This window comes from Brienomyrus brachyistius, chromosome 4 (assembly GCF_023856365.1).
Source record: "Brienomyrus brachyistius isolate T26 chromosome 4, BBRACH_0.4, whole genome shotgun sequence".
Lineage (NCBI taxonomy): Eukaryota > Metazoa > Chordata > Actinopteri > Osteoglossiformes > Mormyridae > Brienomyrus > Brienomyrus brachyistius.
Genome location: NC_064536.1, coordinates 24,228,094 through 24,253,400, shown reverse-complemented (window position 1 = coordinate 24,253,400; position 25,307 = coordinate 24,228,094). Strand labels below are relative to the sequence as shown.

At 44.4% G+C, this 25,307-nt stretch overlaps 1 protein-coding gene and 1 long non-coding RNA gene across 2 annotated transcripts; one reads left to right on the top strand and one right to left on the bottom strand.

The window, feature by feature from the left end:
- Positions 1-1,634: 1,634 nt before the first annotated feature.
- LOC125739857 (uncharacterized) lies at positions 1,635-24,888 on the bottom strand. Its single transcript, XM_049010375.1, has 12 exons — positions 24,265-24,888; positions 23,374-23,469; positions 21,730-21,963; positions 21,399-21,558; positions 20,961-21,020; positions 14,854-15,364; positions 11,023-11,740; positions 9,416-9,511; positions 8,143-8,376; positions 7,812-7,971; positions 7,369-7,428; positions 1,635-2,496 (listed from the first exon to the last, which is right to left on the bottom strand). The coding sequence occupies exons 1-12, from the start codon at positions 24,853-24,855 to the stop codon at positions 1,964-1,966; spliced, it is 3,453 nt and encodes a 1,150-aa protein (XP_048866332.1). The 5' UTR covers positions 24,856-24,888; the 3' UTR covers positions 1,635-1,963.
- LOC125740166 (uncharacterized) lies at positions 5,063-5,958 on the top strand. Its single transcript, XR_007397460.1, has 2 exons — positions 5,063-5,208; positions 5,292-5,958. It is a non-coding gene; the product is annotated as an uncharacterized LOC125740166 (long non-coding RNA).
- Positions 24,889-25,307: the final 419 nt, after the last annotated feature.

Genomic DNA, 25,307 nt, shown 5'->3' with positions numbered 1-25,307 from the left:
CCAACAAAATGGTGCGGGGGGGGGGGGGGGCTTCAAATCATATTTGTCTCTGGGCACAAACAAGACAAGGTGGGCCTGGGGGTTAAGGGCCCAGCTCAAGCACCCAAAGGTGACATCACTCTGCTGCTACACGTCACCACGAGAAATAGAGATTGATGGGAAGACCTGACAACCACTATTATCCACATGAGGAGCCGACGAGCAGATCATGACATTATGGGTGTTTGCCTGTGAATAATTTATATATTTGCAAACTGCGGCCTGGTTCTTTGATTCTCATTGATGAAGGGCTTCTTCCTTGCTTTGTGGTACTTCAGTCCTGCTTCTAGGAGCCTGATGTGAACTGTCCTAGCAGTGCACTTCATACCTGGATGTTTCCCATTCCTTTTAAAGGTCACTTGATGTCATCCTACGATTCATGAGAAACTGTCAGATAATTAATGGTTATCTCTGGCTGGTTTCTGGTCGTTCCCAGTGTCTCCTGCTTCATCTTATTCTTGTGCACTGCTCTCTTAGAAGTTTCGAACTGGGAAGTAAACCTCCTACTCAGTGTGGTCTTCTGCTACACTAAATTTTGTTTTAAAATATAGAGTGCTTTCTTAATTTTTTCCACCTACTGATGTAAATCAGGAAGCACTCTACATTAGTCTAAGTAAAACTAGGCTGCAGTCAGAACAGCAAATCAACTCAACTATATCCATTCTCGTTGATATTAAAAAAGCTCATTTAAGAAAGATTTACTGTATTTAAATTTTACAGGTTTACTTTCGAGTAAATTTATCAGGATAATTTTTTATTGTGCATTAAATAATGACTGTACCGGTTAACCATATCTGGCGTGTTGTCATAAGGACGTTAACTGAGGGACCGCAGCGTCTCACGAGCTGCGACCGACGGGAAACCCGCAGTTACCTCAGTGTGGCAGAAGGGGGCGTGCGGCTCAGCTGTCTGAAGTTAAACCATGTTTTTAATGAGTAAAAATGTGTTACGCTTTATTTTTAATTACTTGTGTAATTATTTACTTAAGTAGTAATTGTCATGATATGTTAATAATCTATAGTTATCCTGATGCACAAATGGATGATGGGAGTGACGGGGCGGAGCTCAGAAAAATAAAGATGGACAGCAGAAGCCAGCACACTCGGCTTACGTGTCTGTTCACCAAACAATATCAAAACAATGAGGACTTAGTTCGGCTTTTAATGTGTCACGATCAGGGTTGAGCGGACAGGCGATCGTGCGAGTAGGCGGGCAAGGATCAAGCAAACAGAATCATTAATGACTCTTTTCCCGTGTTTTAATGGGGGCGAGAGAGACACCATTTGCTAATTAGCTTGTCGATTGTCATGGTTTTAGTTACGAAATTGTTATTCTTGCTTGTAGTATTTTGATCTAGTAATTTAATCTAACGTGTAACTAATGTGATTTTTTACTTTTTTGTTTTTAACAAAACAAATATTTTTTGTTTTTGCTATTATGTCTCCCATTTCTTTTTACATGGTTATTATATATGCTGATTTAATCTAATCGTGTTAGTTATGTTCAATTACAGTAAAGTGAATTTATTTAATTGTATTATACGTTATATTACTCATTTACACTTTGAGCAGAGCTGAACCAGGACATTAACAGGATAGAATATGAAGCCTTTATTGTCAGTGTAAAGGTAACAAATACAATATACATACAGAAATATATAAAATGTACAAATACAGCGGAGGGGAACCCCCCCAATCAGGATTACATTTCATTATATTTTAATCGGAGAGAAAAACAGTCATTTTGCATGTTTGTTCAGTTTCCTGAACCCAGTCACTTATTTTGTCTAACATACGTCACACTTCAGACAGAGTAAAAAGGGTTATACTGGTTAAAAAGCAGAGATTTTACCTTTTTGCCACGGAGAAGCAGCGACATGTGACACTCTGATAAGGTAAAAATGATTCCTCCAACACACAGTGAGCTACCCCAGCATGCACAGGGACACTGAGGAGTTTTTATAAACCCAAAACCCTAGATAGAGGGGTTCAGCGAATGAGGAGGTGAAGCTGTACAGGAGGGTCAGTCCATCAGAGGAGACTCTGTAGAAGGACAGAGTACCAGCCCCCCAGTCCAGATACACTCCTACTCTGCGGGAGCCTGAGGGCTCTATGCGTATGTCAGTCTGGTTATTATTGTGATGGACAGAGTAACTGTCAGGAGAGCAGCGCAGCATCCATGACTTGTCATTGAATCCAAGCACACAGTCAGTACTCTCTCCTTTCCTCCTGATTCCTTTATAAGTCACTCCTATCCAGGCTGCATCTCCACTCCACTCAGCCTCCCAGTAACAGCGACCAGTCAGACTCTCTCTGCACAGAACTTGGGTCCAGTAGTCAAATCTCTCTGGATGATCAGGATATGGCTGCTCTGCCCCCCATGTCACCTTCCTGTCCCCCTCTGACAGAGACAGGAGGCTGTTTGCTGTGTTGGGGTCCAGAGTCAGTTGGCAGGAGTCTGTAAGCAAGAGGAAGACCGATTAATCCCATGACGAAGCCCAGCATCTCCATCGTTATCACTGTCACACCTCACACACTCACTAACACAGAACTCGCTCCAATACACACATTTTATTCCCAATATACTCATGTAGCCGCCCGAGTCTGCGGCGCTCCGGCTGCCCCCTGCGCTGTGAGACACGCCGCGCTGAGAGACTCGCTGGGGACCCAACTGCACTTTAGCCCGAAAGATATTATTCGGTACGATACATAAAATATGAAAACGAAGCGGTAATTAAAGTATGTGAAATAGCTGAGGAAATGTCGGACACCTGAACGACGCAGGCGGGAAGACGCGCCGAAATGCTGCGCGTGCTAATTAACAGGGTTAATTACAGGTTAATAAAACTATAGCCTTTCATCAAAAAAATAACCCTTAAAACCCGACAATAGCAAAATGCGCTGCTTTTCGCGCTCAGTCTCAGGCTGGTAACTTTGAATAGATATAACACACAGACATGATCGAGAGAATTTACCTGATCCGGGTGTCTAAGATGCAACATTGTGCGCTAAAGTATTCCAGAGTAACCCTGTGCGCAGTGAGGCATATATTTTAATTTACTAAAATGTGAGAAATTTCTATAGGCGCTAGTAGTTTATCTTCATACAAAAATGACATCAATGGTGTCAAGACAAAAAAATAAGACTGCATCAGCATTAACACATCAGTTTATGACATATCAGAGTAGCCCAGAATATCCTGAAAACAAAACAACTCATATACATAATGTATAATAAACCTAAAATGAAATGCATAGAAATATTCTCAAAATGGATAAATTTCAAATGCTTAACCATATAATTGTACACCAAAAATTACTGTTAAAAGTGTCAAAAACATGAACATCCTGTGAACCACTTCACACACTCAACTCCCTCCAACAGCGCTAAGCGCAGACTGAGGAGATGCTCTGTGTCACAGCCAGTTTGTGGGAAACTATGGGTGTCGACTTAGGACAATCCTAACGAATCTCAAAAAAGGTATACTCAGCGAACAAAAACAGTTTTTTTTTTTAATTCCTAATTAAAACTACCATTTTTAAGAAACTAGGCATCGTTAGACACAAACCTACCCTATTTGTAAAAAGAGAAAAAAGAAACTGACAAATTAAATTAAGTGATTTTCTGTTTCTGTGGATCTTTGGATGTTGTCTAAAATCACACTCACATAGAAATTCACCTGAACGCATGAAAATACATCTACATACAGGACAAAAAACACACACATCACAATAACTGTGTGAATGTATAAACATGTATACATACCTGAAGAATAAGAACAGTATCTAAATAAATGTAACTTTCTTACTTAGTCTTCACCCTCACACCTCCTGTCATCACCTGCTCGTCCGATCCACCTGTTTGCCACGCCCCCCTCGTTACCTCATGTGAATTCCTGATTGTTCTCAGCTGTTCTGCATTTCCGTCCCTTAGTCATGTGTATTTAGTCAGCATTCAAGTCAGTTTACTCAAGTCCGGTCAATAAAAGTTCACGAAGTGTTCTCCGTGTTTATGTGCTTAGCCTGCATTAATCCCCATTTTGGGACTTCTGTCTGCCTGACTCTGATTCCCCGCTCCCGGTTCGCTCTCCCTGCACATGGACGTCACCCCTCCTCTCTTGAGTAAAGTTCCTTTGGCTCTGCAGTTGTCTGCCCTTCACTCTGCACTTCACTACTGTAACTGCTGACTGAGCAGTGCAAAATGTCCTCACCACTCCGAACTCAGCTGGATATAATTAGTAAATCAGAGAAAATATACTGGTTTTTATAAAGATTTGGGAAGGAATGGTAACAATTTACTACGGAAAGTATAAGAAAGAATTAGGAATCCCAAAAAGCACGGAAGCGTACATCCAATCTCAGTTACTGAGGAAAACTCCGGAGAGCATATCATTTCACCAGAGACATAATCTCGTCGAAGAGAATGACGTTGAGGAAGATGTAAATGATATAGTTAATTCATCATAGAAGAGCGCAATGGACCACCCTCCATAAATATTAAGCCATAATTTATTATCATAATATGTTAATAAATGAAAATGTGAATGTGTCTGTCATTCTGAGAAGAGCCGCAGCCACGAGGTCAAAGAGCCGCATGTGGATCGCGAGTCGCAGGTTACTGACCCCTGACCTAGACCATGCAGCCTTGACAGAAACTGTTCAGCACCTCAGGCCTCCAGCCAGCTGCCTTGACACTCTACCTACAAGCTCCTTTAATGCTGATGTTTTTAATTTTACAGCATCAGATGTGCTATAAATAGTCAATAGTTCTCTTCAGTCAGGCCTTTTTCCAAGGGCCCTGAAGACCTGAGTTATCAAACCTCTTTTAGAAAAGTCCAACCTAATTGTCTCAGTAGTAAGTAACTATTTCCTATTGCCTATTTCCAACCTACTTTTATTAGTGTAGCAGGAGGAGAAAACGAGGTGGGTGCCCAATTAAGTTCTGGTGGTGAGTAGCCTATAGGCGAGGGCGCTCAGACTATAAGGGTTACCCCGGCACAGACGCTCTATGCTCCCTTTCGGCAGTCAGTTAAATTGCTGGATTCCCTGTTTGTCCGTGGACTAGTGGTTGGGACCTCTCATACCGGCGTCTTTAGCTCCCTGACGGTGAATGTTACAAGCTGCGATAGGACGCCTGACGCTGGGATTAATACGGCTGGATTTCTCCCAAGGTGTGAGTTAAACATCTTTGCCTGGTTTGTATGTGGGCAGAAAGCGTGTTATTATAATCAGCCCTTGCCTTATCTTATTACAGGGTCCCGTGTGTTGTGGTGCGGCGGTGACGGCTGCTTCATCTTACGTGGGACGGCGGCTCTGCTCTGCCTAGCGGCGGCTCTGCTCTGCCTTACTGCTGCTGTTTAGTGACGCTCGCATGGTCTCGCGCTTTGTGCGTTTTTGGTTTGTCTTGTTCAGCCTGTAGCAGGCTGATTCGTCTGCGGGTCCTTAGCTGGGGAACTGTTTGGCTGGGTGTGCGTCCAACTGCGTGAGAGCGGGTGTTGGAGGGGCTGACTGGTCCCCCACTTTTCAAAGGTCTGTGTTCTTTTTCTTTTGTTTTAATGGTATTATGTTTGTTTTTGTTATATTTGGTGTCATGTTCTGAATGAATAATGTCCTTATCGTGTATAAATGTAATGGTTTTGTATTTTATTTGTTTGGTTGATTTGATTTTCCTTTTTAGACTGCAGTGTTTTTCTTTGGTTTTTGTGTGATTACTATTGTGGTTTGCCGTTATCTTGTTTTCCCTCCCCACCTGTGATCGTATGATTCTTGCGGGTTCGGCTGTGCAGTCTTAGGTTCCAGCGCCCAGCCTTAGACTGGCGAGAAGTGGCTGCTGGTACGCGGGCGGTATTTCAAGCCTACGGCGCTCTGATTGGACTGGTCTTCTTATGGTTTTAACTTTTAATAAAGTGTGTTTGGAACAACGTCTCTCCGCTTTTATGGTAACGGACTAGTGCGCCTTTTGCCTGGGGGTAGGGCGATTGAACTTTCTCTGGGTGTAATACCAGGGGTGGGGTAGTCAGGCTAAGTAGTGGCTTATTGGTACCATTGTTTGGTACTATTTGGCAGTATTGCATTACACCACTCGCTACATTAGGAAAGATCATTGAAAAGGTTGTTTTTTAGCAACTTCATTCTTTGTGCAAAACAATGACCTTAAATGCTTTTCAGACTGGATTTCGACCACAGCATAGCACTGACACAACAGGTGTTAAGGGTTTAAATGACATCCATCTCAGCAGTGATGAATCACAAATCTTCATTTTGATTTGTATTATTGGATCTCAGTGCTGCGTTCAGCATGGTTGACCATAAGATAATATTGCATAAGAGCATATTACACCTGGTCCTTAAATCACTGCACTGGCTTCCTGAGCGTCACAGGATTCATTGTAAAATATTACTCTTGTGTATAAAGTACTAATTGGTCTCAGACATAAATATATTTCTGATTTCCTTTAACGTCACGCAGCATGCAGACCCCTGAGGGCATCTGGGAAAGGTTTACTCAGTGTCCCAGAAGCAAGACCAAGCAGGGTGAAGCAGCTTTTAGTCTCTATGCTCCCTGTCTGTGGAACAAGCTTCCTGAAGACCTGAGGTCTGCTAATACTGTCAGCTCATTATAATCAGGGCTTAAAGTGTTAATGTTTGCTGTATATTTTCAATGCACTAAATCAGCAGGAGTTTAGTCATATGCTGCCTCTACAATGTAACTTCTTTTTAATTAACTATTTTTTTGTTTGTTTCTTTTAGACAATGAACGTGTTTGAAGTCCCACCTCAAGTACCAAGTACCAAAAAAGTACCGAAGTTGCTTTGATACTTTGGGTACAGGAACTTTTAATAATAAATTGATACTTTTTATTGATCCCTGTGAGGAAATTCTCTTATGCCTCCCTCCCCTTGCTCTTTGTCGAGTTAGTTGTGTGTGAAGAGCTACCACCTGTAGTGGTGCCCAGGGAGCTGGGAGTTAAGGGTCTTGCTCAGGGACCCACAGACATGCTAAGGGTTTGAACTGGCGGCCGTCAGATTACAGGCACACAGGCTTTGCCCACTGAGCCACACGCTGCCCTTTTGGTCATTAGCTGGAAGTCAGTGGAAAAGGTAAAGTACCAAATGTACCATTCCTGGTGTGTGGAAAAGCCCCTGAATGAACTTGCCTTACAATTGGATCCAAAGCCTACTGACATAAACAGCTCATGTAAATGTGAAAGGAGGCAGCAGGAGAGAGAAAGAGAAGCTCCACTAGCAGAAGAAAACGAAAGACAATAAAACACAGTAAAACACACTCCACCTCATACAGGGAGAGAGAAGCGTGTGTGTGAACAGACTCACATTGTAAGAATTCTGCTCTGGTCCTGGGCCCTAATGCTGATAGGACGGTGTCTTTGGTAACTAGAAGGAGAGAGAGAGAAACAGGGATGTGATTAAAAGGAATTTACTTGTGGGAGATGGACGTCACTCACTGTGGAGACACCAGCAGTAGGGTATTATCATTATGGGGGACAATAACAGGCGTTTAACAAGCTGTAAATCATTTTAAATTACTTATAATACAGAATTTTGGATTCTATAAAGCAGAAAAAACATGATTCCTGTGATCTGGGTTTTGCAGCCTGTAAAATGTGGAGCTAAATCATCAGTTTTCACAATGATTTAGTCTTATTGAAAACCGAAACTCACTTGATCACACAAACATGAGGCTGACTGCATTGCATACTCTCTCTGCATGGTCAGTATTTACATGAACAGACAGGAAAATATATTTATTTGTTAACCTGTATAATGGATCTCTGCTGTTTTCTTTTCACAAACATTTTCCAGTTGATCCTTCAGTTCAGAAACCACCTTCCTCACGTTCTCAAAAGAGCAGTGTGGATAGACAGAGATTCTGGGTCCAAATCCAGCTTCAGGAACGACAGTAAGATCCTGGCACCTCTACAGAAACACAGTCTGATTAAACAGCTTCATCACAACAAATGTCTGTTGTAATGGAATGAGCAGGACCATTAACATTTCACAAATGACAGACTAGTTGAAATACAAATGAGACCATGCATCCATTTGAATGCTCTGGTTTTCTTATTGCCAAAGTAGCTGTTCTGTTACCTGGAGGAAATGGATGTGATCTTCTGTGTGTGAAAGCTGCTCCAGCTCAGAGTGTCTCCTCTTCAGTTCATCAATCTCCTGCTTCAGTCTCTCCATGTCTCTCTCAGCCTGACTCACTGCAGTCTTCTCCTGATCTCTGATCAGCTTTGTCACCTCAGACCGTCTTCTCTCAATAGAGTGGATCATCTTAGTGAAGATCCTCTTGCTGTCCTCCACTGCTGACTGTGCTGAGCTCTGTTGGTGACACAGGGAGCAGAGGACGGTAAATTACAATTGGCCCCTTTTGAGACTCCAGAGAGCCTCATTGTACAATAGTGATGTGAGCTGACAGGAGGTATAAAAACAGCACAGGGCTGGGGTTTGGAGCGTCACCATGCTGGATGCCTCAGGTACTGAAACCCAGCCAGCACTGATTGGAAATGATCACTCATTAAGCTCATACACTGTCAGCTGCAGGGATTTGGCAGAGACTGGTGGCAGGTTGATTGTCACTATTGGGTCTCAGTTTAATTGGTTACTTCATGTTGTTTATTTCTATTGCACAGGTATATGACAACTTGCTGTTTCTCAAATGAGCCTTAAATGGCATTTTTACAAATAAATAGGATAAGGAAACCCCAGGTCAGTTAATCCCTGTTTGTGAGCATGAGCCCAGATTGCTTGCAGGAACCACGCCTCCCCGCCCAATATACCTCGTCTGAATATTGACAGCTGCTTCTTTTTAGTTCTGGTTACTGGTAATATAAAACCGAGTAAACGGGGTAAACTGGCTTTATCAATGTTCTCATCTTATCATGCTAGACTGCTGAGCGTTTCTCTGCCCCAGTTCTCCCTGGTTCTGTAAGGTTCCTCCTGTGACTCTTTGTGTGCCTGATCTCCCAGACCCTCCCACCCAAGCAGCCGTTGATCCCGACCCCCATCTAGGTGAGCCTGAGTGTCTCGCCTTCACCGTGTCCCCATGACTGTTCCCCTTTACCCTCACTCCCCTGGGTAGATTAACCTGCTTTCCCATCTCTGTTAGCAACCCCGATTTTGATTCCCATACTGTGATTTGGCTCTTTGACTGCACCCTGTCTGGGTGCCCTGTTCCTGTTCCGTCTCGTGACACTGTTTTCTGGCACCTTTGTCCCACCAAACCTCTGACCCAGAGTAACCCACAGTGACCTTAGTGTGATTAATCCACACAACTCTATAAATCTGTTGACTCTGGAGAAGACTCTTGATTCAAGAGGATCACAAGCAGCTTTTATCTTCTCCTCAGGTTCATACTCACTCTGAATAAGCCCACAGCCTCTCTCAGCTCCTGCAGCTCCTTCTCTCTCATCTGAATTCCCTGCTGAAATTCCTTCTGTGTTTCTCCCATTTGTTTCTACAGACAGCAAACAAGATGACAAAACAAGTTTGTTTCACCCTGTCCAGGGTAGACCCCAGCCTTGTGCCCTATGCTGCCTGAGAAAGGCTCCAGGCGCTGGACATGACCCTGACCAGGATAAGTGGTTACGGGAAGGATGGATGGATGGATGGAGGGAGGGAGGGAGGGAGGGATGGATGGAGGGAGGGATGGATATTCTTTAATGATTTATTGACTGTAGGTAGGATAAACTGGACATAGACCCATTGACTCACCACCATTGTACTGAGCTGTTATTTTTGCAGTTGTGACCCTCCTGTTAGCTGTAAAAGTCTGGTTATTCTCCTCTTACTTCTCTCATTAACAAGGTATTTTCACCACAGACCCACCACAGGTGTTTATGTTTATTGCACCATCCTCAGTAAACTCTACACACTGCAGTGTGTTAAAATCCCAGGATGGTGGCTGATTCTGAGATGCTGGACCCACAGCATTTGGCAGCAACAATCACACCACAACCTCTTAGCTCAGACAGTACACTTTCCTTTCACTCACACATCAATAATGTTACTCGGTCCGCATACTTCCACTTACGTAATATTTCTCGTCTTCGCCCCTCTCTCACTCCCCACACCACGGCTATTTTAGTTCACAGCCTTGTAACCTCCCGTATCGATTACTGTAATTCTCTTCTCTTTGGTCTCCCTAATGAATCCCTCCAGAAATTGCAGCTCCTTCAGAACTCTGCAGCCCGGGTCATAACACGTACTCCTATTTTTCACCATATCACTCCTGTCTTACAACAACTCCACTGGCTTCCCATAAAACATAGAATTAATTTCAAAATATTGATTACCACTTTTAAAGCACTACATAACCTCACTCCTCTATACATATCTGACCTCATCCACTTTGCTGCTCCTGCCCGCACTCTTCGCTCCTCTTCCTCTTTCCTTCTCACTGTACCCTCTGTTCGTTTAAAGACAATGGGGAACAGGGCATTCAGTTACTCTGCCCCCCAGCTTTGGAATTCTCTCCCTCCTGATCTCCGTAATTGAGATTCTCTTCCGCTTTTTAAATCCAGACTCAAAATCTACCTGTTTAGATTGTCTTATCTTTCTTAATCACACATTTTCTTTAAATCATTAGGTTTTTTCTTGTTTTATTGAATCTATGTATTTTTTTGCATTGTACAGCGACCTTGAGTGTTTTGAAAGGCGCTTTTAAATAAAATGTATTATTATTATTAGACATCTCAGCCATTTAGATGCTCAGGCAAACAGTAAGTGAACCTCTGAACCCTGTTTGCTTGCTGTATGTATCCAGCTGCAGGCACACGATTCACTGTTTAAAGGAGTTTTCAGTAGGAATTCAATGAGAACTTTTTAAACTTAATAAGAAAATTTTGCATTTTTAAATCATTTTACTTTCACTTTCTCAAACCAGACTTGATCCTGGTGTCTTCAGAGCAGATAAACTCAAATACATTAAGGGGAAGAGTTTGAAAGTAAGAGTATTTCTGGCCTGACCTGTATCTCTGTCCTTCCTGTAGCAGCTGAGACTGTATCATGGCCTCTGTGTTCATCCATCACACACAGCAGACAGATACACTGCTGGTCGGTATGGCAGTAGACCTCCAGGGGTTTGTCATGGTGGGAACAGACCTTGTCCTGCAGATGTCCGGTGGCCTCAGTCAGCTTGTGCTTCTTAAAAGCTGGAGACTCATAGTGAGGCTGGAGGTGAGTTTCACAGTAAGAGACCAGACACACGAGGCAGGACTTGGCAGCTTTGCGTTTTCTCCCAGTACAGGAATCACACTCCACATCTCCAGGTCCAGCATAATGGTCAGCAGGCGTAGCTGCTTGTAGTCCAGTCTTCAGTTTCTCCATCACTTCAGCCAGTATGGTGTTTCTGTACAGAAGAGGTCTGGGTGTGAAGGTCTGTCTGCACTGGGGGCATCTGTAAACTCCAGCATGATCCTCCTGATCCCAGCAGATCTTAATGCAGTTCATACAGTAACTGTGTCCACAGGCTATAGTCACTGGATCCTTCAGTTGATCCAGACAGATTGGACAGCAGAACTGGTTCGGATCTACTGCAATACTGGCTTCTGCCATTTTACCAGAAACCCTGATAGGTTTCAGTTTCGTTTTCTCTCTCAGTCGTCTGTGTGTGAGAGTGAGAGGAACTTCCTGCTTCTGCAGTAGGTATGATTTGCAGTAGATGTGGTTTTGGATTGAGGCCAGACTGAGAAGAGCAGACTGGGCGAACACTGGAGTTGGAGTTTTTGCATAAAATATTACATTATACAAACTGTACAGGCTGATGCCACGCCCCTCTCAGCTGATAACACGCCCCTCTCAGCTGATGCCACACCCCTCTCAGCTGACAACACGCCCCTCTCAGCTGATACCACGCCCCTTTAAGCTGATACCACACCCCTCTCAGCTGACAACATGCCCCTCTCAGCTGATACCACGCCCCTCACAGCTGATGCCACGCCCCTTTAAGCTGATACCATGTCCCTCTCAGCCAACACCAGGCCCCTCTCAGCTGATGCCACGCCCCTTTAAGTTGATACCACGCCCCTTTAAGCTGATACCACACCTCTCTCAGCTGATAACACGCCCCTACGCCAAGTCAGGGTTAAAAGTCTAAAACTGAAAAACAGATTAAAAAAAAAAGTGACTGACATAAATATGAGCTGGATCCACTGCAACTTGCATTTGAAAGTGAGAAATGAAAATAAAACATAAAAATAATCCAGAATTTAATAAAAATATTTAAACTGAAAAAATCTTTAATACACTATTTTTTAAATTTGAAAACATTGGACTTTTTATTTTAAATTCATCATCAAAACATTTGATACGTTAACACGGCGAATACGTGATTCATTAAAATGCACGGTAATTTCTTGTGACTGCAGCGCAAATCCTAATATCTTAAGGTATGAATTTTACTGCCACAGAAACAATTGCTAGACAGAACGTGACGCAACAAATACACACTGATAAATAACAGGAACAGTAACCAACTAATAACTTCAAATCATCAAAGGATCGTATCACTGTACAGTACATTTAATGGGTATCTGAGTCTTTAGGCTGCAGCGGTTCCTTTGTTCTCTATGTGGGGACTTTCATTTTCATCTTTTTTTTGATGCATTTTCTCCCTGTGATGTACTTCAATAATGCATCAGTTTGCTGTTATTTCCCATAAGAGGGCAGTGTTCCAGAAACACACTGTGATCTGTGTTCAAACTTAAAGGTCCGTTCAGAATCCCAGCAGTGTTTTAGTTTCATCAGGGGATCCGAAAGTTTTAACACCTTTTAGGGAGAAATAGAGCCCCACAAAATCCAGAGGATAGTGGCCAGCCGGGTGACCCGAGGGGGGCTTTTCCTCCCAGAACACACGCCATAAGGAGGGGAGCCGATATTTACAAGGTATTTTATGCTTTTGTATTTTTTTCAATGGTTTGGTCATTATCATTTGTTGTATGTATGATATATGTTTTGTATGTATGTCTTATATGTATTGTTTGAATGCAGGGTTTTGAAATAGGTGTACAATACAAAGGTAAATATATTGAATAAAAAAAGTACATATATAAAAATGTCTATGGCAGACTGTAAGGTATAAAGTGACATGTGCTTTCCAGGTATGAAAACATTGCTTAGCAGCACTATGATATGAAGCGTGACAGACAGGGTAGCGGTGTAACCGCACAGTTTACTCACGGTTCACTTGAATAGATGATTCAGGGCTCACGGTTCAATACTCTCACAAGACGTCTAAATTAGACAGGGGGGAGAGAAACAAACACGCCGCCAGCAGAGGCAGCAGCACAGAATGTGGAGCTCAGCACTAGAGAATGGGGAGGGACGTCAGAGTAAGAATCCACCTTTCCACTGTGTGCAGTGATATATCTGTATTGCTGCAATGCCGCTGTGAGTGTATTGTGGGACACAGCAGAATTGTTTGTTTTACTCATTTCTCAGTTTATGGGTGTTTGACTGTGAATATTCTTCCTTGCTTTGTGGGACTTCAGTCCTGCTTCTAGGAGCCTGATGTGTACTGTCCTGGCAGTGCACTTCACACCAGCACTTACTGTAATATTTCCCATTCCTTTGGAAGGTCATTTGTCACCCTGCGATTAATGAGAAACTGTCAGATAAGTTAATGTTCATCTCTGGCTGGTTTCTGGTCGTTCCCAAAAATAGAACATATGCTTCTTTTGATTATTTGTAATCACATACAGTGCATCACTGATGATCAGACATGTAGTGAAATCAGGAGGCTATCCACATTAGTCTTAAGTAAAAATCGGCTGCAGTCAGAACTCAGTTATGTCCATTCTCGTTGTGAATAAGATCATTCAAAATAGATTCACTTTTTTATTTTAATTTTTAACGGTTTAGTTTAGAGTAATTTTTATCAGGTTAATGTTTTACTCCAAGTTAAATGATGACTGTGCATGTTAACCACATCTGACGTGTTGTGATGTGGACGTTAATTGAGGGAACGTAGCGTCTCACATCCTGGGACCGACGGGAAACCCGCAGTTACCTCAGGACAGCAGTAGGGGGCGAACGTAAGAGCTGCTCTCTCAAGTTAAACCCTATTTTTTGAGAAGTAAAAATATATGTTGTTAAAAAAAAATTACTTATTGGCATTAATTTAAGTAGTAAGGGCATTAATTCGGTTTGTGATCCTTTCCCTGTATTTTAATAGATGTGAGAGAGACGCTGCAGGATAATTAGTTTGTCGATTGTCAGTTATGACAGTTCACTGTTTTAGTTAGGAAATTTTTATTTTTGTATTTTGGTCATTTAATTAAACTTGTGTTACTAATGTGATTTACTATGTTTTTAAGTTTTTAACTTTAAAATATTTCTTCCTAACTTTCTTCTTGATTTCCAGTTAATAAAATCCGCAGATTAAGCATTACTGAGTTATGCATTGGGCAGCGCTGAACATTAACAGGATAGAATAAGAAATCTTTATTGTCAATGTACAGGCAGAAAATACAATAGAGACAGAAATATATTAAATGTACATATATGGGGGTACGCCCCCCACTCATCAGGATTACATTTCATTATATTTTAATCAGATAGAATGTTCGTTTTTGCATATTTGTTTTATTTGTTGATTTGTTGATTGATTTGTTCTATTTTTCCCAGTTACTTATTTTTGTCTAACATACGTTACACTTCAGACAGAGTAAAAAGGGTTATACTGGTTATAAAGCAGAGATTTTACATTTTTGCGACGGAGAAGCAGCGACATGTGACACTCTGATAAGGTAAAAATGATTCCTCCAGCACACAGTGAGCTATCCCAGCATGCACAGCTACACAGAGGAGTTTGTATAAACCCAAAACCCTAGGTAGAGGGGTTCAGTGAATGAGGAGGTGAAGCTGTACAGGAGGGTCAGTCCATCAGAGGAGACTCTGTAGAAGGACAGAGTACCAGCCGCCTGGTCCAGATACACTCCTACTCTGCGGGAGCCTGAGGGCTCTATAGGTATGACAGTATGTTTATTATTATGACAGACAGAGTAGCAATCAAGATCACAGCACAGACTCCATGACTTGTCATTGGCTCCAAGTTCACAGTTAACACTGTCTCCTTTCCTCCCAATTCCTTTATAAGTCACTCCTATCCAGGCTTCTTCTCCACTCCACTCAGCCTCCCAGTAACAGCGACCAGTCAGACTCTCTCTGCACAGAACTTGGGGCCACCAGTCAAATCTCTCTGGATGATCAGGATATGGCTGCTCTGCCCCCCGTGTCACCTTCCTGTTCCCCTCTGACAGAGACAGGCGTCTGTTTGCTGTGTTGGGGTCCAGCGTCAGCTGGCAGGAGTCTGTAAGCAAGAGGAAGAGCAATTAATCCCATGACGAAGCCCAGCATCTCCATCATTATTACTGTCACACCTCACACACTCACTAACACAGAACTCGCTCCAATACACACAATACGATGCAATATTGATTCCTTAAGCCAACAATTCGATTTTTTTGATCGAAAGTCTAATGGGTAGATAGACAAGAATATTACCATTTGTAAAGAATGTTTACAAAAAGACCTCAGAAATTCCCACAATACGATTCCGTTCAGTTGAATACTGGGGTTAGTAGTCAAAATGATGAAATTTCACACAATCCTTTACATTTTAATGAATTAACAAAAGCAAATACAATTACCATTTTATCATATTTTATTGGGAAACAATATCTAGTCCACATTACAAAAGTGTAGTCAAGTATGTCCCATAAAACAAGCAAAAAAAAGGTAAAAATAAAAACTTTGGATGGATGTAGATTAACATGGTGACTAATTTGTATTTTGAATCAAGTCTTCTCCAGACAAATACAAAAGTGTAACAAAAAGTAAAATAAAGTGCAATAAAGCAAAAAAAAAAAAAAAACTTTACATGGATAGACATGTAGAATGAGGGAGATTAACACGACTGACTTCTGTGGTGAAACAAGTATGTTAGTGTCATGACCTGCGCGTCCAGTCCTCGATGTGCCACGCCCCCTCATCATCCACATGTGCTTCCCCGATTGTGCCCAGCTGTTCCCTGTTATTTTGCCCTGTTTTGTGTATATCAGTCCGCGTCTTCCTCAGTTGGGTGTCCGTCATTAACGTTATGTGATGTTCATAGCCGTCTCCCCCTCAATAAATCCCCGGTTTTCCCCATGGTTTGCCTGCCTGCCTCATCCTTCCCCACTTCCTGCCAACCTGTTCACCCGTCCAGCCCCGCGGTTCATAACAGTCAGTAGTCTTTTTTGAGAGGACTTTTTTAAGAAAAATTAAATGGCCAATATTTTCAGGAGATAGGATGCTACGCTCAGAGCACACAATGTCACCTGCCGTACTAAACACATGCTACCTGTATACACAAGTAAGTCTTAGCCAGGTCTATCAAGATTGGAAACTCTGTTTGATGAGTTCTCCACCACTCTAACACCTTACCATCTAAGCTCAAAGACATAACCTCATTGTACTTAACAATTTCGTCATGGGCTAGATCTGGATGTTTTGATTATCTGACTTGGGTCCACAGAGTTGAAGGTGTCACCAAAGAGACCTTTGAGCATCTTTGATTTCTTGGAAACAAGAACACATTCTACAAAGACACAAAATAATAATAAAAACAATATAGCCACAAGCGGCAATAGGTGGGACAAGCTTAAGTAGCAATAAGCAGCACAATAGCAGCTGATGCAGTCAGAAGTCAAAATTACAAAAAGAAAGTTCTATTATGACATCATACAAAATTATGTAGCATTATGTACCAATTGTTCAAATAGTATCACTGTATATTTCCCTGTTCTATATCTTAGTTTTGATTAAGTGCATTAATCATATCATGACATAAAGAGTTGCACACGGAAATTTGTGACTGGTAGTGAAACTTCTTTTTTGTTATTGTAAGCCATTGAGTATAATTTGTGGCCTTTCACACCATTCATTATTCTCATTCGTACAGTCCATTATACTGTTCCTCATATCTTTGCAAATGAAATATGAGATTGCATTTGTAATACTTATTGTTCTCTTTGAAGTGTGGGTCAATTTTTGTTGAAAAAATGTGGTCAATAGGACAGTAGAAGTCTCTCTCCTGTCTGGGCCACGAGCTCCAACACCATGGCGCCTTTTCAGGTGGGCTGACAAGTTTGCGGTGTTGCCTGAATATCTGAGTTCGGTCTTACATTCTTTACAAATGGTAATGTTCTTGTCTATCTGCCCATTAGACTTTCGAAAACCAAAATACTTCCACACCCACGATTTATTCCCGGCTGGAGACTGTAACACATTATCGCTACTCGCTTGCTGCTGCATTGTTCAAACACCACAGACTGAAACAAATAGGTGCCACTGCATGATGCTACCTGCAGACATTATACTATGTACCTCCACCTACAGCGTAAAAGTGTAAACCATGTGTTCATTGGAGTGGATAATAAAAACAATACCAGAACGGGCGAGAAAATAAAAATGCATGCATAAACAGTTATGTGGTCGCGTTGATGCACTGGATCGTTCACCATTTAATCGATACATCGAGAAAAATCGATGCATTGTTACACCCCTAGTAGCCGCCCGAGTCTGCGGCGCTCCAGCTGCCCCCTGCGCTGTGAGACACGCCGCGCTGAGAGACTCACTGGGGACCCAACTGCAGTTTAGCCTGCGCTCCATTATTCTGTACGGTACATAAAATATAAAAACGAAGCAGAAATCAAGTATGTGAAAAAGCTCAGGAAATGTCTGACACCGACGCAATGCAGGCGGGAAAACGCACCGAAATGCAGCGTGTGTTAGATTAACAGGCTTTATTACAGGTAAATAAGATTACAATCAAGATTATTAAAAAATATTAACTCTTCATACCTGACAAAAGCAAAATGCATTGATTTTCGCACGCATTATTCTCAGGCTCGTAACTTTGAATAGGTATAACACAGACATGAATCGCCTCTTTGCGATTGAGAGAATTTACCTGATACGGGTTACAAATATCATATCACGATGCCCGTCTGCCTGCTCCATCATCTCTGCCTGCAGCTTTGCCAACGTCAGAGGTTAGTTTGTCTGCTGCAGCGCCTACTCCTGAGGCTAGTCTGTCCACTGCAGCACCTGCGGCTGAGGCTAGTCTGTCCACTGCAGCACCTGCGGCTGAGGCTAGTCTGTCCACTGCAGCACATGCACCGGAGACCCTGGCCCAGCAATTCTTTGCTCTCTGGTATCTATACTGGCAGATGAATGGGGATTCGGTGAAGCAAAACTCCCCAGAGTCTGGCCTGCTCTGTAAGCAGCTCCAAAGGGAGTTAGCCACCTTTACCCCCACTTCCCTGCATTAATGGTGGAGATGGTGGAGAGCCTGCAGAAGCTGCTCCACTATAGAACAGAGCAGGCCTTCCCCGAGGCGCACCCTTCTACTCTGCCCCCAGAGGTTCCTGCAGCACCCCTTGTGGTTCCTAAGTCGGCAGTACCGGCAACACCCCCCCAAGATTCCAGTGTTGGTGGTGCCTGCTCTGCCCCCAGAGGTGCTTGCTCTGCTCTCTGCTCCTGTCCCTGTGGTTCCTGTCTTCGAGGTCCCTGCTTCACCCCCGGTGGTTCCAGTTCCTGCTTCAGCCCCGGTGGTTCCAGTTCCTGCTTCATTCCCCATGGTTCCAGTACCTGCTTCGCCCCCAGTGGTTCCAGTTCCTGCTCAAAACCTGACGGCTTCGGCTGTGCCCTCGGAGGTTTGTGCACCGCATATTCCGGTGGTGCCCCCGGAGGTCCCTGTGCTGCTGTCACCAGCCAAGGTCCCGGTGCCTCCCGCAGTGGCCTCTGTGGTTCCTGGCCCAGTGCCTCTCAGAGCACCCTCTGTGGTTCCTGGCCCGATGTATCCTGCACCACCTCCTGAAGTTCCTGTTCTGGCACCCGAGGCCCCTGCACCCCAGGTTCCCATTCCAGCACTCGAGGCCCCTGTACCCGAGGCCCCTGTTCCACCGCCCCCCAGCAGCTCCAGTCCCCGCAGCCGACGCACTGCCCTTCGAGGCTCCAATCCCGACAGCAGGCATGCCACCCTTCGAGGCTCCCATCCTGCTGAACGACATTCTGTCCCCAGCGGTTCCCGTGCCGGTGGATGATGCTCCAGCCACAGAGATCCCCATACCTCCCAAGTTCCCTGTCTCTGCGGATGACACTCCGGCCCCAGTGGTTCCCGTGACAGAGGTCCAGTCTGCTGCGGCCCTAATCCGGACGGATAATGCACAGCCCTCCGCAACTCCAGTCTGGGCAGCTGACGCTCCACCTTCCCTGGTTCCAGATCCCTCAGCCTCAGTTCCCCTGGTCCCCGATCCCCTGGTTTCAGTCCCCCAGGTACCCGACCCTCTGGTTCCAGTCTCCTTGGTTCCTGACCCCACTCCTGTGTTCCTGGCTTCGATGGCCCCAGTCCCTGTCCCCAAGGTGGTCCCTGGGGGCTTGAATAACGTTCCTCCCTCCTTGATGGAGCTGGCAGAGGAGATACAGTGGGACCCCTCAGGGATTGCTCTGACTGCTCCAGTGTACCCCTCCACAGGGTCACCCCAGCCGCCACCACCTTATCGTGGAAGATCCCTGTCGACTGCCTATCTCTCGGTCTTCCAGAGTGGAAGAGGACACCGGCATCGGGGTCGACTCCCTGACCTACCTTCGCTCCCCCAAGTTTCGGCTCTCCAGATGCCTCCTGCAGGTCCTCCGCCGGCGTCTCATCGACAGCTTGCAGGTCCCCTGACTGTGACACACCGTCACCTGCGTCTGGGCCAGCTGTGGCTGTGCCCTCACCTGCTATGGCTATGGTTCCCTCCTCCCCTCCGCCACTGTCCCTTTCGCCTCCCTCCTCGTCTTCTCCGGCAGCCTTTTCGCCTTCCTCCTCACCACATTAGGTGCTCCATTCAACTGCAGCTCCGGCCTGGAAGTTGCCGGCTGCCCCTCTGGCTTCCGCCCCATGCCCACCGAAGGTCCCTTGCCCCCGGTATTCATTTCTCGTCCTGGTCCAACGTCGTTCCCCTCTAGTTCCTTCATGTCCCCTGTGTTTGCCCCCCATCCCTTTGTTCCCTTTTGTTTCCTTTGTGCCCCCTGTGTGTCATTCCAGTCCTCTGTGTCTTTGTTCCCTGCTGGTCCCTCTGTGCTCCCTGTGTTTCTTCATCCCTGTGTGCTTTCGTTCCCTGTTGGTTCCTTCGTGCCTCCGATTGGCTTGTCTCATGGTGGTGTCCCTCTGTTGTTCCCTCTAGTGTCTTTTGGTGCCCCTGTGTCTGTCTGCTTTTCCCGTGGTTTGTCGCTTTTTGTCTGAGTTATTCTCCTTGTGCCTGTTCTGTGTGTTTGTGCTGTTCCCAGTGTCTCATTAATGGTTTTTTGACTTGTGTTTCCCCAGGTTTCATTGTACCCGGTCTCTTTGCTTCACTCCCCTTAGACGTCCCCGGAGTGCGTGCCTTTGGGGGGTGACCCTGTCCTGCCCCGATCGTTCGCTCCTTCCGTGTGCCACGCCCCCTCGTTTACTCCATGTGGATTCCTTGTGTTTATCAGCTGTTTCTGATTATTTTCAATAGTCCTATGTATTTAGTCCACATTTCAGATTGTTTCCCCAGTCCGGTTATTGTATTATCTGACTGTATTTCATTTGCCTTCCCTTTGCCTAATCCCCGTATTCCCCGATTCTTTGCGTCCTGCTTTTTTTTGTCCTGCCTTCTGGTCCTTAGCTGGAAGGAATGGAAAAGTGAAAGTACCAAATATACTGTACCTGGTGCAGCGGAAAACACCCTGAATGAACTTGTCTTGCTTTGTAATTGGATCCAAAGTTTACTGACAAAATCAGCTCATTAAAATGTGAAAAGCCAGGAAGATCCCCCAGCAAAAGAAAATCAAAGACAATAAAACACACTCCAGCTCATACAGAGACAGAGAAGCATGTGTGTGAACAGACTCACATTGCAAGAATTCTGCTCTGGTCCTGGGCACTAATACCGGTGAGATCGCGTCTTTGGTAACTAGAAGGAGAGAAACAGGGATGTGAGTAAAAGGAATTTACTTGTGGGAGATGGACGTCACTCACTGTGGAGACACCAACAGTAGGGTATTATCATTATGAGGCACAATAACAGGCATTTTAACAAACTACAAATCATTGTAAGTTACTCATAACACAGAGATTTGGATTCTGTAATGCAGAAGAAACATGATTCCTGTGATCTGGGTTTTGCAGCCTGTAGAACGTGGAGCTAAATCATCAGTTTTCACAAAGATTTAGTCTTATTGAAAAGAGAAACTGACTTGGTCACACAAATGTGAGGCTGACTGTACTGCATACTCTCTCTGCATGGTCTATATTTACATGAACAGACAGGAAAATGTATTTATTTGTTAACCTGTGGGATGGATCTCAGCCATTTTCTTTTCCCAACTAATTTCCAGTAGATCTTTCAGTTCAGAAACCATCTTCCTCACGTTCTCAAAAGACCGGCGTGGATAGACAGAGATTCTGGGTCCAAATCCAGCTTCAGGGACAACAGGAAGACTCTGGCACCTCTACAGACACACAGTCTGATTAAACAGCTTCATCATAACAAATATGTATTGTAATGGAATGAGCAGGACCATTAACATCTGACAAATGACAGACTGGTTGAAATACAAATGAGAACATGCATCCATTTGAATGCTGTGGTTTTCTTATTGCCAAAGAAGCTGTTCTGATACCTGGAGGAAATGGATGTGATCCTCTGTGTGTGAAAGCTGCTCCAGCTCAGAGTGTCTCCTCTTCAGTTCATCAATATCCTGCTTCAGTCTCTCCATGTCTCTCTCAGCCTGACTCACTGCACCCTTCTCCTGATCTCTGATCAGCTTTGTCACCTCAGAGCGTCTTCTCTCAATGGAGCGGATCATCTCAGTGAAGATCCTCTCACTGTCCTCCACTGCTGACTGTGCTGAACTCTGTTGGTGACACAGGGAGCAGAGGACAGTAAATTACAATTGGCCCCTTTTGAGACTCCAGAGAGCCTCATTGTACAATAGAGATGTGAGCTGACAGGAGGTATAAAAACAGCACAGGGCTGGGGTTTGGAGCGTCACCATGCTGGATGCCTCAGGTACTGAAACCCAGCCAGCACTGATTGGAAATGATCACTAATTAAGCTCATACACTGTCAGCTGCAGGGATTTGGCAAAAACTGGTGGCAAGTTGGGTGTTACCTTTAGGTCTCAGCTTAATTGGTAACTTTATGGTGTTTATTTACATTGCACAGGTATATGAAAACTTGCTGTTTCTCAAATGAGCATTAAATGGTATTTTTGCAAATAAATAGGATTAGCCCTGTAACCCCAGATTAGTTGCAATGCAATGCAATTTTATTTATATAGCGCATTATCACAACATTACATTGTCTCAATGCGCTTTACATTTCTGCCACGTATAGACCCCCCAGTGAGTAAGCCAAAGGCAACGGTGGCAAGGAAAAACTCCCTAAGAGGAAGAAACCTTGGGAGGAACCAGACCCAAAGGGGGGGCCCATCCTCCAGGGGCCAGCAGAAAAATCAAACAAAACAAGAATTATATAGTTTAAGCTAATATGCAGGGGAGGAAGGAGAGGCATCCGTGAGCCAAGGGCAGGCAGGCTGGAGGGTAGTTGCCGGAAGTGGAGGTAGTGGTCTTGCAGGCAGCAGAAGCATAAATTCCTCGATGTTATGGTTCTCCGGGTTAAACCCTGTTTGTGATCATGAGCCCAGATCGCTTACAGGAACCATGCCCCCCAGCCCGATGTATCTCACCTGAATACTGACAGCTGCTTCCTTTTAGTCCTGGTTACTGATAATATAAAACCGGATAAACTGGGTAAACTGGCTTTATTGATGTTTTCATCTTATCATGCTAGACTGCTGAGCGTTTCTCTGCCCCGTTTCTCCCTAGTTCTGTCAGGTTCCTCCTGTGACTCTTTGTCTGCCTGATCTCCCAGACCCTCCCACCCAAGCAGCCGCTGATCCCGACCCCCATCTAGGTGAGCCTGAGTTTCTCCCATTCACCGTGTCCCATGAGTGTTCCCCTTTTCCCTCACTCCCCTGGGTAGATTAACCCGCTTTCCGATCTCTGTTAGCAACCCCGACTTTAATTCCCATACTGTGATTTGACTCTTTGACTGCACCCTGTCTGGGTGCCCTGTTCCTGTTCTGTCTCGTGACACTGTTATCTGGCACCTTTGTCCCACCAAACCTCTGACCCAGAATAACCCAGAGTGACCTTAGTATGATTAATCCACACAACTCTATAAATCTGTTGACTCTGGGGAGGAGTCGAGATTCAAGATGATCACAAGCCTGCTGATATCTTCTCTACAGGTTCATACTCACTCTGAATGAGCCCACAGCCTCTCTCAGCTCCTGCAGCTCCTTCTCTCTCGTCTGAATTCTCTGCTGAAATTCCTCCTGTGTTTCTCGCATTTGTTTCTACAGATAGCAAACACGATGACAAAACAAGTTTGTTTCATTAGCTGAGATAAAATGCCTTAATCATCCTGTCCAGGGTGGACCCCAGCCTTGTGCCCTATGCTGCCTGGGAAAGGCTGCAGGTGCTGCATATCACCCTGACCAGGATAAGTGGTTACGGGATGGATGGATGGATGGAGGGAGAGATATTCTTTAATGATTTATTGACTGTACGTAGGATAAACTGGACATAGACCCATTGACTCACCACCATTGTACTGAGCTGTTATTTTTGCACTTGTGACCCTCCTGTTATCTGTAACAAGTCTGGCTGTTCTCCTCTGACTTCTCTCATTAACAAGGTATTTTCACCCACAGACCCAACACAGGTGTTTATGTTTATTGCACCATCCTCAGTAAACTCTACACACTGCAGTGTGTTAAAATCCCAGGATGGTGGCTGTTTCTGAGATGCTGGACCCACAGCATTTGGCAGCAACAATCACACCACAACCTCTTAGCTCAGACATCTCAGCCATTCAGATGCTCAGCCAAACAGTAAGTGAACCTCTGAACCCTGTTTGCTTGCTGTATGTATCCAGCTGCAGACACTTGATTCACTGTTTAAAGGAGTTTTCAGTAGGAATTCAATGAGAACGTTTTTATACTTTAGAACATTTGCATTTTCAGTTCACTTTACTTTCACTTGCCCAAACCAGACTTGATCTTGGTGTCTCAGCCAGCAATGCATAAAGACACAAGCTATTTTTATTTTAAATAATTTTTACAATTTATATTAAATGTTTCTGGCCTGACCTGTATCTCCGTCCTTCCTGCAACAGCTGAGACTGTATCATGGCCTCTGTGTTCATCCATCGTACAAAGATAACAGATACACTGTTGGTCGGTACAGCAATAGACCTCCAGGGGTTTGTCATGCTGGGAACAGACCTTGTCCTGCAGATGTCCAGTGGCATCAGTCAGCTTGTGCTTCTTAAAAGCTGGAGACTCATAGTGAGGCTGGAGGTGAGATTCACAGTAAGAGGCCAGACACACCAGGCAGGACTTGACAGCTTTGTGTTTTCTCCCAGTACAGACGTCACACTCCACATCTCCAGGTCCAGCATAATGGTCAGCAGGAGTAGCTGTTTGTAGTCCAGTCTTCTTCAGTTTCTCTATCACTTCAGCCAGTATGGTGTTTCTGTACAGAACAGGTCTGGGTATGAAAGTATGTCTGCACTGGGGGCATCTGTAAACTCCAAGATGATCCTCCTGATCCCAGTAGCTCTTAATGCAGTTCATACAGTAACTGTGTCCACAGGCTGTAGTCACTGGATCCTTTAGTTGATCCAGACAGATTGGACAGCTGAACTGGTTCGGATCCAGTGCTGAACTGGCTTCTGCCATTTTACCACGAACACTGACAGGCTTCAGTTTCGTTTTCTCTCTCAGTCGTCTGTGTGTGAGAGTGGGAGAAACTTCCTGCTTCTGAGGCTGCAGTAGATGTGGTTTTGGACTGAGGCCAGACTTAGGAGAGCAGACTGGGCAAACACTGGAGTTGGACTTTATGAATAAAATATTACATTATACAAGATATACACACAACAGACATTAATTTAGCTTTTATGAGTATAAATGTTACTGACATTTCCCACAGACAAGCTATAAACTGGGGCGACATGGTGGTGCAGAGGTTAGCACTGTTGCCTCACACCTTTGGGACCCGGGTTCGAGTCTCCGCATGTTTGCATGTTCTCCCCATGTCGTCATGGGGTTTCCTCCGGGTACTCCGGTTTCCCCCCACAGTCCAAAAACATGCGGAGGCTAATTGGAGTTGCTAAATTGTGTGTGTGTGTGTG

Coding starts and splice junctions, on each gene's coding strand:
- LOC125739857 (XM_049010375.1), bottom strand. CDS start 24,855: ATGGCAGAAGCCAGTTCAGCACTGGATCCGAACCAGTTCAGCTGTCCA. Junction 9,512..11,022: donor CAGGAAGGACAGAGATACAG/GTCAGGCCAGAA, acceptor TGCTGTCTGTAG/AAACAAATGGGAGAAACACA. Junction 8,377..9,415: donor AGGCTGTGGGCTTATTCAGA/GTGAGTATGAAC, acceptor TGTCACCAACAG/AGCTCAGCACAGTCAGCAGT.